This window comes from Corvus kubaryi, unplaced genomic scaffold, assembly GCF_017639235.1.
Source record: "Corvus kubaryi isolate FWS band 111438036 unplaced genomic scaffold, C.kubaryi_AGA036_p1.0 split1-131, whole genome shotgun sequence".
Taxonomy (NCBI): domain Eukaryota; kingdom Metazoa; phylum Chordata; class Aves; order Passeriformes; family Corvidae; genus Corvus; species Corvus kubaryi.
In genome coordinates this window covers 19,857,189-19,872,220 of record NW_024582073.1, presented here as the reverse complement: position 1 = coordinate 19,872,220, position 15,032 = coordinate 19,857,189, and the positions used below count along the sequence as shown (strand labels likewise).

At 41.9% G+C, this 15,032-nt stretch overlaps 1 protein-coding gene across 2 annotated transcripts in view; it reads left to right on the top strand.

Annotated features, from left to right (window-relative positions):
• CRMP1 (collapsin response mediator protein 1) overlaps positions 1–9,861 on the top strand; it is a 50,631-nt gene extending 40,770 nt beyond the window's left edge. For both annotated transcript variants that reach the window (XM_042053476.1, XM_042053477.1), the window contains exons 10-14: positions 1,125–1,266; positions 2,874–3,044; positions 4,284–4,463; positions 6,985–7,150; positions 8,823–9,861. In XM_042053476.1, coding sequence (XP_041909410.1) covers positions 1,125–1,266; positions 2,874–3,044; positions 4,284–4,463; positions 6,985–7,150; positions 8,823–8,914 — 751 coding nt within the window. In that variant the 3' untranslated portion in view covers positions 8,915–9,861. The remainder of the gene's footprint in view (positions 1–1,124; positions 1,267–2,873; positions 3,045–4,283; positions 4,464–6,984; positions 7,151–8,822) is intronic.
• Positions 9,862–15,032: the final 5,171 nt, after the last annotated feature.

Here is a 15,032-nt window from a genome sequence, read left to right as displayed (position 1 = left end):
GGCCAAGAACTCTTCTCTGTCAGCAGTCATTAGGGGTGGCAGCCCAAAAAATGGCATTAGAATTATTCATGTATGACACTTTTTTCTTCTGTACTTGGCTATTTGTTAGCTTTCTGGATCTAGATTTGTGGACCAGAATCATTCAGTTGTTTCAGAGCTGGAATTTACATTATTGGTTAAAGGAAAGGATGACAGGCTCTTGGGGACATCACCCTTGTGGAGTGATGGAAGAGAAATTATAGTGAGTTCTAATGTGCTTGCCTCCTGTAAGCTTAATCAAGAGCTAAAAATATCACATTTCCTGTGGATATTGGAGAACCTTCTTTTTTGTCTTTCTATTTTTGCAAGATTCTGCATATTGATTATGTTCTTCCTCCTTATTCCTGGGAGCAGCTGTGATCCAGTTCTGCTCTCTGCAAAAAAAAAAAAATTTCTCTAGGCTGAAAACCCCAACTTCTTAAATAAAAGCATTATTAAATGGTAGCTCTTTTTGCATTTTTCTCTGTGCCTTTTTCTGTGCAAAACCCTTAAGTCAGATAAATCCAAAGCATGTGTTTGACTTGCACTATGCCTTTGTTGTTTAATTAGAAAGCTACCGGATAAAAAAGTTTCTTTTTTTTCTTGGTTCTGTTTTGGAAGGTCAGATGAGAAGTATTTATATAAGTTTTGTAAGAAAGATACATGTGCAGGAGAGAAATGAACACAGGGGAACATGTCTGAAGGTCATGACTTGGCGTTGTGAAATTTGCCATTATTTTTTAAAGTGGTTGTGAATTAATTTATCTTTAGAGTGGCAGATATTTCATACAAGCTTCTGATCATTTCCTTAATCCTGGAGTAATCCTTTGTCCTGGTTAGTGGGTTTTTGCCTGATCTCTGTTGATAAGCAGCCTGGAACCGGAGGGGGCTGTAATCCAGGAGTGCAGGGTGCTCCTGGGAGAAAGTGGAGATGTCCAGTGCCATTGTTACTCTCGGTGATCTGTAGCCAACGTGGAAAGGCTGTTGGCATGATCTACAGCCTGTGTCTCTGGTGTGTAGGCTTGAAAGGTCCATTCACAGCCTGTCTGAGACCAAGGTCACCTTGGTGATGTCTGGTCTAAACCTTCTGTGTGTTAACTCCACAGTGGGGACCTGCAGGTGACGGGAAGTGGACATTGCCCCTATAGCACTGCCCAGAAAGCCATTGGAAAGGACAACTTCACTATGATTCCTGAAGGTGTCAATGGAATTGAGGAAAGGATGACTGTTGTCTGGGACAAGGCTGTAGTAAGTAATTACATACTTTTATAGACTAAAAGAAAATGGAGTGTTGGCTGAATAACGAAAGCCAAGAGACTCTTGGCCATTGCTTAAGTGACTTTCTGATATATTTCTGAGAATTCCCTGAGAGAATGCTACTGTGAGGTGAATTGCTTATTTCAAAAACCTCTTCCAGTTTTTTAAACTCAGGGCTGTGTTTCACTTCTGACACTGCAACAGTATTGTGTTTTATTAGACCTGAGGCTTCCCAGACTCCACTGCTCTATTTTCCCATTTGTGTCAGAGAGGATGCTTCTGAGAGATGTGGTATCTGGAGCAATTTAATGGTTTTGAAGTGGACCTCATATAAACGTGATGAATGGATTGTTTGAATTTGGGAAGTGTCTCATCGTTTTTGAAAAATTACAAATGGATGGCAGCCGAGCCTGAGGCTAAATGATGAAATGCTTTGAAGGAGAGCGTTGCACGTAATTCATACTGGCATACTTTGCAGTGGAGTGCTGGTATAAGTCAGGAATTTTTTGATGGTTCCATGGATTCTAATGGATAATGATATTCTCCCTCTATTGTCTGTCTCCACATGCAAACCCTGCACACTCACACACACTCACTGCATTGTGCTCCTATGCACATTGCAGACTGGGAAGTGGCAGTATTTACAGTGCTCTGATGAGCACTTCTCCCAGACTGTATTTCATAACACTTTATTCAGGGACAGCTATTGAGATGCCAAGCACAGAAGCAGCTTCAGATACCTGCCATGTAGGAGCAAAGCAGGAAACCAAGCAAAGCACAGCCAGCTGCTGATATTTTTCTTTTGTTACTCCCTCGGTGGAAGGAACTGCAGGAAGGGCTGCAACATCAGATTTACAGGTGGTAACTTTCAGTCCTGCACCACTGAGTAGCTTGTGCTTTGAAAACTTTATATTTTACCGGACAGGAAATAAGTGTGTATTTAATATTAAAAGGCTTGGCACTGTTGTTCTTTAGAACATTGTTCTTGCTCATTGCCAGGGAAGACCCCAAAATACTGAGAAATTAAAAAGCTGTTCTTACAGTTGCAATTACCATCACTGACTGTATACCAAGTTCTCTTGGTGATGACATTTCTCCAGGCAAGGACTTTATCATTGGTTATATTACTTAGATGTATAGGTCTGACAATAATAATAATAGAATGGACTTAATTTGCAAGAACTGTTCACAAAAGTGTTGGAATCTTGATCTTTTGTTTCATCTCATAACACTCCTATAACTTTCTCCATTTTAAAATTGTTTAAATATTTAAATGGAAATTACTAGGACTAGTAACAAAACACACTTAGGCCTCAGTGTGTAGAGAAAGGGACCTCAGATAGCTGAGCACCTTGGTGGTATCATGTGCACTAAGGTTTCCTTGGCTGTCCTTTGCAATGCCTGGAGAAACACACTCATTTATTTGAAACTTCCAAGTAAAGAGCTGTATATAAAGTCCTGTGTGATACAATCTCTGTTTCATGCAACATCACCATTTCTGTAAAGTCCATGCCTTCCAATATCTCCCTGACCTTTCAGTACTCTGAATAGTAAATCCTCATTTCATAAGCATGTTTTGCTCAAATCACGTTTTTTAGGCCACAGGCAAGATGGATGAGAGCCAGTTTGTAGCTGTCACCAGCACCAATGCTGCCAAAATCTTTAATCTGTACCCAAGAAAAGGCCGGATTGCTGTAGGATCGGATGCTGATGTTGTTATTTGGGACCCTGATAAGGTGAAGACTATAACAGCCAAAAGCCATAAATCGGTAAGGAGAAAATGATAACCAGCAAGAAAAAAGGAATGTCACTGTTGCTTTTCAGCTGTTGACCTAAATCTTGTGAACACCAATAGCACAGGATACAGAAGAGTGGGGTAACTGCCTACTCCTGTTCTGAAATAGGTAAATGTTTCAGGACATGAGAGTATTGAAGTCCTGTGTTGGAAGCATTGGGATCAGGAAGGATTTCTTTTCTCTCTGCATATACCCTTGCATGATTTAATTTTTGCATGCTTGTGGCAGATCTATAAACAGGTGTGAATCAGCAGCTCTGCAGCTGAGGTTAATAAAGCTGTGAGGATAACTTTAAAACCAGCTCATTTTTTGCTTACCGAAAAAGCACCTGATGTTATAAATTGCATGATTAAATTAACAATATTCTAAACTATGATTAAATTATTTGATAATACAGCTCTAATCAGCTTAATGGATGGGATTTTCTCTTTAATTCCAGAGCTTTGCCACATATTTCTCTGCCCTCAGTGCAGAGTACCAGTGACTGACAGTTGCTTTCATTTTGACTCTGACAGGTTTTATCTTATGTGTTGTCTGTCTCAAAGTTTTTACCTTACAGTAAAGTAAGTGTGCAGTGCTTTGTTCCTTCGTATTGGGGAATTCTTCCAAAAGTTGTTTTGAAAATCCAGTATAGCATTTTTATATTAAAAAGGAAAAAAACATTTAGAAACCTTCAAAAAGTAAATTTAGGCAATTCAGTTTCTATTTCTTTGTCTTGGGACCTTTCTGTGTTTTCAAGAAAGTAATAACCACCTGCCCTGTCATTCCCATTTAGATTCAGGCTTCCCTGGGCTTTTCTGGGCCTTTTCAGACAGAAACACGTGTGCTGGCCTCTTTGAAATTCATTTACACAGTCACAGCAGATGCACAGTGGGACCACATCCTCTGGGTATCCAGCAGCTGAGTCACAATTTTCCTTCATATTAGGGCTGTCATACTTCTAAATGCTCTGGGTAGATACAGCAAATTTTCAAAACCAAGTGATATCCTTGATGGAAGATAAAAAACGGAAATGAAATGTCTCATCCAGGAAAATGTGATCAGAAAGATCCTTTAAAATAATTTCATATCAAAATGCATTGCTTTTCCTTCATACAAAACAATTTTATTCACATCTTAATGGCAGTTGTCTAAAACTATGACTGCCAGTGTACCTATTGTAAGTTACTAATTGAAAGAGGTCTTGCAGTGAATATGTTGGTTGATCCTCAGGCTATTGAGTACAACATCTTTGAAGGAATGGAGTGCCATGGTGCCCCACTCGTGGTCATAAGCCAAGGGAAGATTGTGTTTGAAGATGGAAATCTGCACGTAAATAAGGGAATGGGCCGCTTCATCCCTCGCAAACCTTTCCCTGAATATCTTTACCAGCGCATCAAAATCAGGAATAAGGTAATGTCAGATCCTATTTAATCTTCTTTGTAGCCAAACACTTTTGGAAGCACAGCAGCACATGTTTTTAATGTTATTGTGCTATTATGAATCCATATCAGATGGACTGTATGTGACTTGTTCAAAAAATGACGACCGAACTCGTTGCAGTTGTGAACTTGTCTAAATTAGTATTAACACCGTGAGCATCAGCAGGTAGAAGATACAATTGCCAGTTGGCATAATTGCCTCATGTCCAGCAATGCCTTATTTGTCAAGGCTTTTGAAGAGAGGTGGAATAGTGATAGAATTTACTTTTAGTTAAAATTCAGGAAAAGAGCAAGCTTCTTGTGAGGGAGGGTTAGGCAGAATAAAAACAGAATTTTAAGTTGCCTACTGAACTGCTACACTGCAGAGAAAAAGCATGTCAGCCAGAGATTTTCATTATATTGGGCATTTCTGAACTGTTGTTAGTGCATTTGCTGAGCTGTGTATTAGCAGCATTAATGGCTCAGAAAACTTTTCTCTTTTGTCTAATAAAAAGTTTGGGAAATGATGAAGATTAAGACTGGATCACCTATGGTTTTGAATTATATCAGTGCTTATCTGTTGAAAACCAATTGGCTGTGTACCAGTCTGGAGTTATTTGGAAATTGCTTCTTGTCACTGAGCAACAAAGTCACTGTGCAAGCACAGGTAATGAGAAAAATTGACTGAACCTTATCTTTTCTTCAGCCAAGCAAATAGCATAGGCTGTGAGACTGGCAGCTGAAATTAAGCCTATGAGCAGGTCGATAGTTTTTACTTTTCATCATTTATTATACCAATTCTGTCAAGCTGCAGAAGAAGGGCCTGCACTTCTTAGAAGAAAAGGCACAGTAAAAAGCAAATGCACCTGCAAAACTTTTGCAAAATACCAATTAGTGTTGCATTTTTTTTACATTATCCGTGTAGATGATACAGGCCCTCTCTTCACACTTGCTGTTAAGGGCTTCAGTGCCTGGGAGTGCCACGTCAAGTAGTGACAAAGTCATCAAAATAGTGAAAGCAGCACTTTAGAAACAAGTGTCACAGAGGAGTGTCTTGTAGGAGGAGTTTGAACAAAATTACCTGGGCTAAGTAACCTGTGTCTTGTAAGTGGGCCATCTTGTAAGTGGATTTTGGGAGACCTTTGATACTTGGGCAAGGTCTGCAAACAGACAAAGGGACTGATCTTTTTGCTCCTGCAGCTCCCTCTGCTGCCTGCCGAGAGGGACAGCAGATCCATGCCCACATTTGTTTTCCCACTATGAAATTTTATCCACTGGAATTGTTTAGAAAAACCCATTGATGGTTGTATCAGCTGCCATATGAACGTGTCAGTGCACAACAGAGGAATATGGAAAAACTCGTCAAGCAAGGGACTACAAAACTGAACTGGCACAGGTTGGCAGTATAAACTTATCCCTGGAGCAGGAACAGCAGTATGAATTCGTGCCTTTTGTGAGTCCCTGGAAGATGGATTCATTGCTGTGATTGGCAGCTGCTCTCTTCTGGGCATTAGTTTTGGCTCAGCCTGCAAGACAGGGCTCTTCTGAGCCTGATGTCCCTGTCATCAAAAGCAAGGAAAATGCATTGATTGCTTTGAGAGCTGGATCAAACCCCTGTGCATAATGTCTTTCTACACAGTATTTTAATTGCACGTTTAGCCTGTTGGGGAAATTCCTCTGAAACCATAATCTTGTAAGACACAGATTTCTGATCTTTTTGATGGGCTTTGCATTTTGCAATTCAGTGGCTTCAGGTTCTTTCTGAAAACTGGAACTGTTCTAATTAAAATATTATTTCCTAGATTCCTATGATTTTAAGCCCAGTAGAGTTTTTTTTATTGCCTTTTCTAATATTCCTTGTAAGAACCATACAGGGAAAAAAATCTAGATACCTGAAACTGAAATCAGAGCCCACATGACAGATGCTTTATTGACAAATACTGTAATTTGGGTCCCCTGTCACAGTCCAGGGTATAACTGATTTCCTAGTTGATGACAAGAAGTAGAAACTTTTGAAATGTAATTTAAAAATTGCCACTCCTTTTCAATGAGTTCTAATAAAGAGAATGAGATCTACGAAGGGGAGGAGCAGAGGAAATACAGGTAGGAGAGAAACTGCTGCAGTTGGTATAGTGGGTAGCAGTTGTGCTACAACCCAAGTGTGACTCGGCAGCTGAATGGAGGGAGAAGAGCTGATTGTGACTGATCTGATGTAAAATAAACAGGTCAGACCTGTTCTTTTGAATCCCACATCTCCCCTCTGATTGTGAAGGAAGCCTGATAAGGAAATCTCTTGTAATTTTTATATATGTAAAAATGGAGGGAGCAAGCTTTATAATTTCCTTTATATATAAAACAAACTGCACTTGGCTTTTTTACTTGAAGTATAGATGTGTTGCTAATTCAGCCAGTGCAGACTATAGCTCTGTGCTCACTGCTCTCTGCCTACATTATCATTAGGCAGCATTATCTGAGCATTCAGTGTCTGGATTTTTACTCTCCTCTTGTTTTAGGTGGGAGGACTGCAAGGAGTCTCCAGAGGAATGTATGATGGGCCTGTGTATGAAATCCCAGCTACGCCAAAATACGCAACTCCTGCACCCTCAACTAAATCCTCCCCTGCCAAAAACCAGCCCCCACCAATCAGAAACCTCCATCAATCCAATTTCAGCTTATCAGGTAAGTCAGCCTGACTAATGAAAAGCCATGAGTATGGATTACTGGTGATGAATTTAAATTATAATTACTTCTTTAGTCAAATATAAAAGGATTGTATATAGTCATATACATGCATATACTTACTTACGTATAAGTAATACATGTTTTTATGCATTCATTCCCTAGGGATATTTTACATAGTGCCAAATATTCAAAATGTTTGCAATCTGAAATTTTTCTCTGTGTCAATCTTTCAGTATTATTTACCTGGCCCATTCCAATTGGCTGAGGTCTCTGGTTGATGTGACCACCACCACCCTTGGTGGTGTGCACAGCTGATGGAACTTGGGTCTCTTGCAACCCATGAGTCTCAGACATCTCACAGGCTGCATCACCAGCAACTGCTAGACATGGAAACTTCAACTGTCCTTGTCCATGGTCATGAACCACGTGCAGAAGTTGTTCATAAGCAGATTGGAGTATTTCTTATCCTCTGCTCTTGGTGCCCAAAACATTTTCCATGGTACATAGGAAACAGACTGGAAAATCATCCTTTGGGGTTGCTGGAAATAATTCTTGTCATCTGAAGGCAATTACAAGTGTGTCAAATCCTTATTCTTCAAAAGTCTACAGCCGCAGTGGTGAATAATGTATCCATATGATGTTATGAAAGTCATTGGATTTTCTCCCTTGTGGGAGCTGATGGTGGAGTTTTCCTCCCTTACAGATCCTCTCTTTAGAAACTAAATGAAACTTGTGTAAGAAAGTCAAGGAGAGCAAATATTTTAAAAACCCTTCTAATGAGGCGAAGTATATTTTTGCCCATACAAAAATGGCCGTGGTGAGCATATACAAATATATATGAAGCTATACAAAGCAAAAAAGTGCTTAGAAATGTCACATCTTAGTAAAAAAACAGTAATTGGGGTTTTTCATAAGCATCTGAAGCTGTAATTTCACAGTGCCCTGCTGGATCTGGGTACTACCAAGGCATCTAGTGCTACAAATTTTATCTGAATGATGCAAACACAAAATTAAGCAGAACCAGAGTCTAAGGTAACATTTTAAATGACCCTACACATTTATGGTAGTCTTACATTGGCTTTAGGAAATTGAGTGTGATCAGACAATATTTAGCCTGTCGGAAAGCTTTCTGTCCCCTTAAGCTTAACCTTTCAGCATTTAAAATGCAGTTTGAAATGGGTGTGTTTACATCAGCTCAGTGCTCATTTTCTCATGGATTTATGATTGCTAACATCAGATTTACTGAACTGTTGTCCCATGGACTTAGTAGGGACACATATTCTAAGTCAGTGAGGTGGGTTTGAAAAATCCACTCCACACATATGTGTTTTGGGGTATTTTTTGTAGTTGGTAATACTTTCTGTCAGGTCTGATCTCACAAAGGGAACCCAGTCTGTAGGTTGTCATTGGCTCTTCTTCAAGCCAGTGGAAAACAATTCTCCATGTAGGGTGAGCATCAGTCTGATCCTAAACATTTAATCCCACATTTCTCATTGAAGACAGCTGGAGCTAGGCACAGAAATGTGCCTTGAAGGTCTGTTCAGCACTTCAGTCAGGCTCAAGAGAAACCAGCTGATGGTGGTGTGAAGGAAGCATAGCCAGGTAAAACCTCAGTACTGATGGTTTATTCCTTTTCACAGCTTTGTTTTCTCATTTGCTGTTGTTGCAGGAGCTCAGATTGATGACAACAACCCACGTCGTACTGGCCACCGCATCGTGGCACCTCCCGGCGGGCGCTCCAATATTACCAGTCTTGGCTGAAAAATGATGATGGACAGAAACACAAGGATGAAGGATCATGGGAATAATGTCCATTCCCTTCAATATCTGTGTTATTGAGCCCACAGTTTTATTTGGTACTAATGGAAATAAAAACTGAATTGTCTTTTTTTTTTTTTGGTTTTTTTTTTTTTTTTTTTTTTTTGTATAGGAAGAGGTGATAATAGTGTGGTGTGTTTGCTTGGAACTACTTGCCTCACAATTGTGCTTTCATGCCATAGTCACCTTAAAGCATGGTGCTTCCATTGCCCCTTTAGTGACTACAGGTTTTAGCTTTGTCTCGTAACTGAATGATGGTTCCTTTGCACCCTTTCGCTGTATTAGAGTAGTTAATGCATGTTACTGAGTTATTTATGCAAGTTGCATTCTGTGAGTGAGTCCCTTTAGAACACATTGCCAACAATTGACTAGACACAATGCCAAGATTAATGTCTGTATTTGAGAAACACCACCAAAAGCACTAATGAAGGAAGAAAATGGCCATCTGGAAAGTAAGCAGTAGAGTAGTATAGGCAGCTTCTGTTTAATCTTTAATTTATTATAAACCCAAGAAGCACTTCTCTCGAGACACAGAAACTCATCGGGACACGTAATGACAAATGGTCTCCGTAGCACCTGTCTGTTCCCACTCGGTACATTCCAAGTCTGTGTCCTTCTTGTTTCCATTTTAGACAGAGCCATAATTTTTACATACCAATGCCATTGCCACCCCTGCAGGGATTTCTCCACCTGGGCAGTAGTGCTCTCCTTCTGCATGAGATTTTTGGTACTTACAGATAATCCAAGTTGCTGTCGGATTTTTAAAGTTTTTTGTACAAATTTTTTCCTTTGTAATCACATGCATTTTTACTTACTCTACCGTATCAAGATCTACTAGTCGTGGTTCAATTTCTGAATTCAAAGCTTGTGAAATAAAGGAAATTAATTGATGGGTAAGCGTCTTCCTCTGCTTTCCAGTGCTGTGACTCAATGATTCAAAATTTGGAATGGAGGAACTCAAGAGAAATTATCTCTCAGGCTGACATCATGCAATAGAAGGAACCTCCTCAGATCACAAGTGTTAAGTGTATAGGTATGCATATGCATACTATAGCATGATACAGTATGTCTTATTAAACAGAGTAAATAAATGTATTTACTAAAAATTGTACTTACTATTGACTAACATGTACTTAGTAATGGTTGGATTCGGTCTTAGAGGTCTTTTCCAACCTTAACAAATCTGTGATTCTGTGACATCGCAGCTGCCTTAGTTTTGCCCAAATGAGACACAAATTAACTTCCTCCCAAAGACCTTTAGGTCTACATCTTACTTGCCTGAAGTGGTAATTCGTTGCCATCATCTTCATCTTTAGTACAGAACCAGTACCCACTACTCCAGTTTGAACTGAGCTGTATTTGACTTCATTCTGGTTTTCTCTGCTGACTGATCTGAGACAGTGTCCAGGCATGGCAGGAACAGAACATGTTGCAGGTAAGGTGAGGGAAGTGGACTTGAATTCTCTGAGACTGAAGGAAGTATTTCTCCTTGTCTTCTGACCCTCTCACAAACTATGTAAAGAAACCTTATTTCCTGACGCTTTTTGCTTGTCTGATGGTGTTGCAGATGCTGTGGGAGGAGGTGTGGGATGCTATGAGATTAAGCAGGCCAGCAAACACTTTCCCTTGTGCTTCTTGCCTTTATCCACACTACAAAGCTGCAGCAGGAAAGGCCTTGCAGCAGAGGGGTGCCACTGGAGTGGTTTTACCAGCTGCACTGCTTGACCACTGAGCACCTGTTGCAGTGGTTGAGTCCACCGCAGGAATGACCACGGAGCCACAGAGCCCCAAAGCAGTGGAGGTCCGTTGGTGGGCAGCCTCAGAGGTCTAAGACCACCCCCTTTTACCCTTTAAGTCCATGTTCTAGATAGTTCTCCTTTCCTTGATACGCCACTGGTTCCCGGTTCCCTTATTCCACCCCTCGCCTTCCCCAGTGGTCACTGCCCTGTCACCCCACGTCCTCTCCACCCCTTGTCTCCAGAAGATTGCTCCCTGATGTTCTGCCCGCCCCCGGTGCTGCTCCGGATAAAACCCCGGACCCCTCAGTGTTCTGCGTTCTTTGTCCCTGGATCCTTTCGAGCGGGGACCGCAATAAACCCCTCGGAACTCCATACAAAAGGCCCCTCCCGCCTCTCTGTCCCCGGCGACGCTGCAGGAGCTGTCCGGCTCTGTGTGTGTGGGTGGCTGCGAGTACCCACCAGCTGCGGGGTGCCAGGGTGTGTCCGAGCGCGTTCCCGCAGCACCCCCGGAGCCGCTCCGACAGGGACGCGATCGGACAGACGCGACGCTCTTTCCACCCCCCCGACTCGCTCTGTGTCAAGCACCCTTCCATCCCACCCATGCAGGAGTAAGTTGTGTTGGCACAGCCCATGTGGTGCACGCCGGGTGCGTGTGGGGCGTCACATTTTGGGAAGCAGCCCACCTGAAGCCTGTCATTCTGAAGGCAGTATGTTGTCACCTTCAGCTTGCCTGGGAAAGGAACTGCTACCCTGGAAAAATCCATTTAGGTGAGCTTGGTCTGAAACTTGGCAGCAGAGCTGGTTCGAAGAGACAGTTTTTCCTTTGGCTTTGAGCTGAACCAGTGCAGAAACATCGCAATGCAGTCTGCAGTGAACTGAATTGGTTGCTCCCAGAAAAAGAGGAAAAGAAAGCTTTTAATGAATAATCCCTTCTGCTAAGAATTCAAATTCATGTTTCCTATTGCCTGGAGAGTGCCCTCATCCTCAGGCTTCCTTGCTCATTTGGTGGTTCAGATATTTTATATGATAGAAATTAAAATAAATTGCTCACTTGGTAGTTCAGGTTTTTTATAGGAAGTAAAATAACACTAGCAGAGAAGCCTGAGGACAATGTGCCCTGGAATAACCTACAGCCTAGCAGGTAAGGCAATCCTGAAATGCCAAGTCTCCATCTGCCTTGTCCTATTCCAACCCATTTGCTGTAAGTGTTGACAGCCAGCAACAGTTGTGGTGATGTAACCCTGACAGTAGAAATACAGCTGGTTTGTGAAGCTATGTGGCAAATTTGATAGTGTGAAAATACAGAACTGCTGGTTACAATTTCCTTAGTGCTTTTCTTGCATGCCTTTGTGCAAGTAGCAATGGTTGCTCACCTCCAAACAAAACTTCCACTCAATGTATGAGGCTTATCACACTTGAGGTAGCAGAAATGATAGTTGCATAACTCATGTTGAGATTCCATTTTTCCTACACACTTAACAGCATCATAAACCAGAGAACCTTTTGCCTACAAGCTGGTCAAAGATCCACTGTTAACATGCATTTATTTTTTCACAGTGAAGTGTCTGTGAATAAATATGTGTGGGTGTTTTGAGAGGCATTTCATGGTTCAGTGATCCTGTGTGAACAAGACTGTGCCTGTCAGGTCAATGTGATTCTCCAATGATGTCTCCAAGAAGAAATAGCCTAAGCCCCTGCAGCCTGGCTGCTGCTACCACGGCACTGCTGAGGGGCAGCCTGCAGGACGCCCCTGGATCCTGGGCTGTGCCTCCCCAGGCGAGGTGAAGGATGCCTCACTCGGGTGGTTCCTGTGCTTCCATCAGAGAGATGGCACGTGCCATCGCTCATGGAGGGCTAAACAAAGCAAGTAAGGGCTGCTTCTCTTACCACCTGGAGGCTATTTCATAACAATGTCCCTGCCCCTACATCACTAACCTGTCCTTAAAAAAAATAAAATGCTACCAGTAAAGAAAATGTGGGTTAGCCAGTGATCCTGAGTGCATGCTGCAGAATAGGAAACTGCATTGCGTTTGCTCCCTTGCAGGAACACCAAGCTGGGAGATGTTGTGAACTTGGTGGGGAGCTGCTGTTATGTCAGCTACAGCTGGAAGCAGTGCAGAGCTTTCAGGCTTTCTGAATAGCCAAACTTCTAAATATCTGGAGCCAGCTACGACCTTTCAACACCTGATGTAGCTCTAATGATGTAAAACTGGCTCTTCCCTACTGCTATTTGCAGTCTGCTTAAAAGTATTCCCTATGACCAGCCTGGGAAATACTTTTGTCAATCAAGTGATGTGGAAGTGAAAGCTGGATCCATGGATTGTTTTCTGAGTGTATTTTGGGCCAGTTTGTCTTGTGTTACATTTTGTCTGCTACCAAAGCAATGCAGTTACATGTTTAAATTCTAGTGTTTGTAGCAAAGCCTGCTAATTATGGTGCTAAGACTGTACTAAAACTGACAGCTATCCCAGCCTTTAAGTGTTTCTCTTGGCAATATATTGGTCTTTGTCCTCAAGAACTAAAATCTCGGACTAGACCAGATCAGATGACCATCTGCTCTGGGTTCCAGTAGCCAACACCACAAGCTTGAAGGAGGTCAGAAGAGCAAGCAAGCATACAATGCTAATCCTCCTCAGAGTGTTTACATGATTCCCAGTGCTTTGTAATTTCTTGAGAAGCAGCAGCATCTCTCTAGCTCTCAGTGAATTTTTCTGCCATGCATTTGCCAAGGTGCTTTTAAACCCAAGTAAAATCCTGCCACTAATGGCTTCCTGGAGCAAGGAATTGCACAGCTTAATGCACAATGGCAAAGTTGATCTAGTTCTCTTGGCATCAGCTTTTCTTGCCATTTAGACCTGGCATGGTTCTCGAAGACCTCACATAGCAACAGCCTTACAGACCCAAGGGAGTGGCAAGCAGAATTCACTGTAGTTTGCCATGATTTCATCTTCTTGACATAAACATTTGTCCAAGGAAAACTCTTTAGGGTACAAAATATCTACACAGATATTAATCTATCAGTGCATCTAAATATACAGTGGCATTAATAAAACTAACCTACTAATGTAGGTGTTACATTAAAAAAAAAAATTAGAAATATCACAAATCTGCATGATAGAGACAACTGCATAATTAGAACATCAGTCTGGAATAACAGTGATTTAATTCAAGTTGTATTTTAATCCTGTGTAGTTGTCAAGGAGCTCTAGGTACAAAAAAGATGTGTATTTTCATTCCAGGCTCAACAGAACATTGGATTCTGCATTTTTGATGTTTTGCGTCAGGAAGTGCCCACAAATTCAGTGCTTGCAGCTGAATTTTCACCTCCCTTAAAAATTCAGGGATGTCTGAATGTACCATGCTCTGTTCCTTATTTCCTTCCCTCTGCACTTACTACTAAGCTACCAGTCCTTGTTCATCTACTCTTGGTAAAAAAATAAATCTCATTCATCTAAACAAACTGACTTTAGGATAGTTTTTCATCATGGTTGTGATGAACTTCACACAAACTTTCCAGATAAGTTTCAGTGGTGGCAGTGAGGGCTGTTGGGAGGGGATGTATGGGAAATAGAATAATGTTACCCTCAATGCTTAAAAATAGAAGGAAAAAGGCATGACATTTTTCCCTAAATTTCCGCAGGATTTTTGATGTAGAGCATGATCAAAGTTCCATGTTATCCTTTCCAGAATAAAGAGAGGGTGCTCTGTAGTTTTACACTACAAACTGAGTATTTTGAGCTGCGACTGGTGCCTAGGTATCCCATTTTCCCCCTGTTCTGAGTCTGTGATTCTATAACATAACATAAAAGTTCAACAGCGTTAACTGCAAAGCAACTGCTCTGAGCTTTGTTTTGCATTTTCTGCACTTGTTTCTTGGTCCAGTTAAACTGTCTTGTTCAGTATCTGCCTCACTGACAGGCAGTGATGGCAAGTGTCACACGATGCACATCTGCACATGACATTTAACAGGAACTTGGTGCATCCATGGAGAAACTCAAGGGGACTGAAATCACTAATGGGGACAAGAGTAGCGGGTGTTTTGACAGGAGATTGCTACTGTGTTTGTGGGAGAAAAGACAGGTGGGTAGAACCTCCATGCCAGGAAAGTCAGGCAGATGGAAGGCTGGGAGGTGCTCGCACCCGGACCTGGGGGGACTCGGGGGATCGCACCGAGCACAGGGACCCTCCCTGGCTCCCTCCCGGAGCTCCCTGCCCGCCACCTCCACCAGCGAGGGGATGGCAACACCGCGGGCTGCCCGGGAGAGGGCACTGCTGCCCTGCTTTTGGGACAACCCGAACTTGGTTCTTTCCTAACAGAGGGA